The sequence below is a fragment of the Paroedura picta genome, chromosome 3 (genome assembly GCF_049243985.1).
Source record: "Paroedura picta isolate Pp20150507F chromosome 3, Ppicta_v3.0, whole genome shotgun sequence".
Lineage (NCBI taxonomy): Eukaryota > Metazoa > Chordata > Lepidosauria > Squamata > Gekkonidae > Paroedura > Paroedura picta.
The window spans coordinates 87,227,366-87,229,662 of NC_135371.1; the positions used below are offsets into that span (position 1 = coordinate 87,227,366).

The following is a 2,297-nucleotide window of genomic DNA, read 5'->3' on the forward strand; positions in this document are numbered from 1 at the left end:
TGGAGAGCACCTCTAGGTGGTGAGCTGGCTGGACCCAGGGCTGGTTCATCATCATCTGAAAGGACCTCTGTTGGCAAAAAATGAGAAACAGAACTGTTAGTGCCATCTAGACAGTCAAAACCCACCCTGGTGCACATGGTGGCCTTTTTTGGTTACATATTGTTAAACCAAGACTCTAAACAATGCTCGGGGAGCACATGGTTAGTGTTTGTTTGCCCATGGTGGGCTTTTTCCTTTGCCTACTTTCACAGCAAGACTCACAACAATGAAAAGGGAGCACACGGTTAGTGGCTTGCGACATTGTCCTGCAGCTATGGCTCGAAAGGAACAGTTCATGCACGCTCACCATCTTGGATCTGTATCCGCCTGCGCTGGGCAGGAGGTCCAGCCACCCCACGCTCCTCCTCCTCCTGTGTCCCGGGTATGAAATTTGCGAAGAAGAAAAAAAACAGATCTAGGACCAAAGTGTGGCAAAGCAAGCTTCAAAGCCTAAAGCAGCAACGTAGAGGGACTCTCTTCTGTCTCTTAGCAGTGCTGCTGCCCTGCACAAACAGAAAAGCACAAAGCAGTTAAAACGCCCCCCCCCTTATTGTAACTGATACTTATCAATGTTTGTTGATGCCCCAGAATCACTGTCCTCGTCCACCGCTGCTGGAGACTCGAGGGGCCCCGTCCCTGGCATCTGTGTCTCTGTGGACAAGAGCAGAAATTAGTTAAAAAGGAGCAAGCATACAACCTGAACCACACAGCAAGCTCCCAAAGTAGTGGCTAAAGCACTGCAGAAGGCCTATGGCTGAGGCATGCTGCAAAACTTTTTCGGCTGTTGGTTAAACATTACCGTTTTAAAAAGCCACCATAGCAAGCAGTCCACAAACAGGCTAGCATATTATGCGTTGCAACGAACACAAGGCATACAATAGTGACAAAGGAGCAAGCATACAACCTGAACCACACAGCATGCTCCCAAAGTAGTGGCTAAAGCACTGCAGAAGGCCTATGGCTGAGGCATGCTGCAAAACTTTTGGGGTTGTTGGTTAAACATAACCGTTTTAAAAAGCCACCACAGCAAGCAGTCCACAAACAGCCTACCATCTTATGCGTTGCAACGAACACACGAGAAAACGATTCCCAAACGTCAGAACACACATATGCTCAAAATTAAATATAAAATTAAAATAAAAGTGCTTACCGGAGGCAAGGGGCGTCTGCTGCGGAATTTCTTCTGGCTCCCCAGGAACGATGGCGAGTAGGTCCAGCGTCACCATGTCCGCGCCGCGTTGCTGGACCAGGGGTGGAGGCCGGACGGTGGACGAGGTGCCCTCTCCGGGATCCTCCTCAGCAGGTGGTTCCTCCACCGGGGCAGCCGGCTTACGAACCACCTTCAGGCTCCTCCCGATGCGCTTCGGCCTGCCGGCTCCGTCCCCGTCGCCGTACAGTGGCCGCTGCTCCTCGAAGTACGGGCAGGTCACTTTAGCGTTGCCGGAACCCTTATTGTGGTTCACGGCCCGCATGTACTCCGCCCGCATGGTTTTTGTTTTTGACCGGCATTCAAGGCCGGTCCTGTTGTGGCCCAGGGCACGCATCTTGATGGCCACTTGCTCAAACACCTCCCGATTCCTGTGTGAGGACTGGAAGGCGTCCTGGATTTTCTCTTCAGAAAAAATCGCGATCAGGTCCCTGATCTCTGCGTCCCTCCATGTTGGCCCCCTGCCGGTTGCCTGGACGGACGACGACTGTGAAGAAGATTCCATGCTGCCTTCGCGAGTAGCTGAGCAAAATGGAGGTGCGAGGTGCAGGGTGCAACAGATCATATACCTTCCCGCACACAAAGACAAAGGGACTAGCCGGCTCCTGATTGGTGGTGGGCAGTAGGGGACACGCACATTGGCCACATGAGGTCACATGTCACGTTCAAAACTCCTCGCGCGGGAACAGGATCTGCCCCTAATGGCCAGATTGGCGCCCTTGTTGTTTGACTTCTCGCATGCGCTGATTCGTCTACACGCGAGAAGAGCAGTTTGTACATGCAGCGGGAGCCATTTTACTGAAATGTCCGCCATTACAAAAACGCATGCCGGTGTTCAACCGAGAGCAAGTGCAGCGGTACTCGACAGTTCCCCAATAATATTCACCAGCCAAAGCATAAATCAATGACATGTTACTGGCGAACGTTCGTTGGCACGCTCAGAGGAAAGTTTTTTAAAATGAACGGCGGACGGCGACTCCGCTTGCCGGAGGTCTAGCCGCCGATGGAAGGGGTTGTCCACACCCAAGCACAACCACGCACCCGGAACCAC

The 2,297-nt window shown here is 52.5% G+C and overlaps 1 protein-coding gene across 1 annotated transcript; it reads right to left on the minus strand.

Moving 5' to 3' along the window:
• Positions 1–578: 578 nt before the first annotated feature.
• Positions 579–1,542, minus strand: LOC143831207 (uncharacterized). The gene is made up of 2 exons (XM_077324271.1): positions 1,190–1,542; positions 579–690 (listed from the first exon to the last, which is right to left on the minus strand). Exons 1-2 carry the CDS (start codon positions 1,524–1,526, stop codon positions 587–589), a joined length of 441 nt encoding a protein of 146 aa, XP_077180386.1. The 5' UTR covers positions 1,527–1,542; the 3' UTR covers positions 579–586.
• Positions 1,543–2,297: the final 755 nt, after the last annotated feature.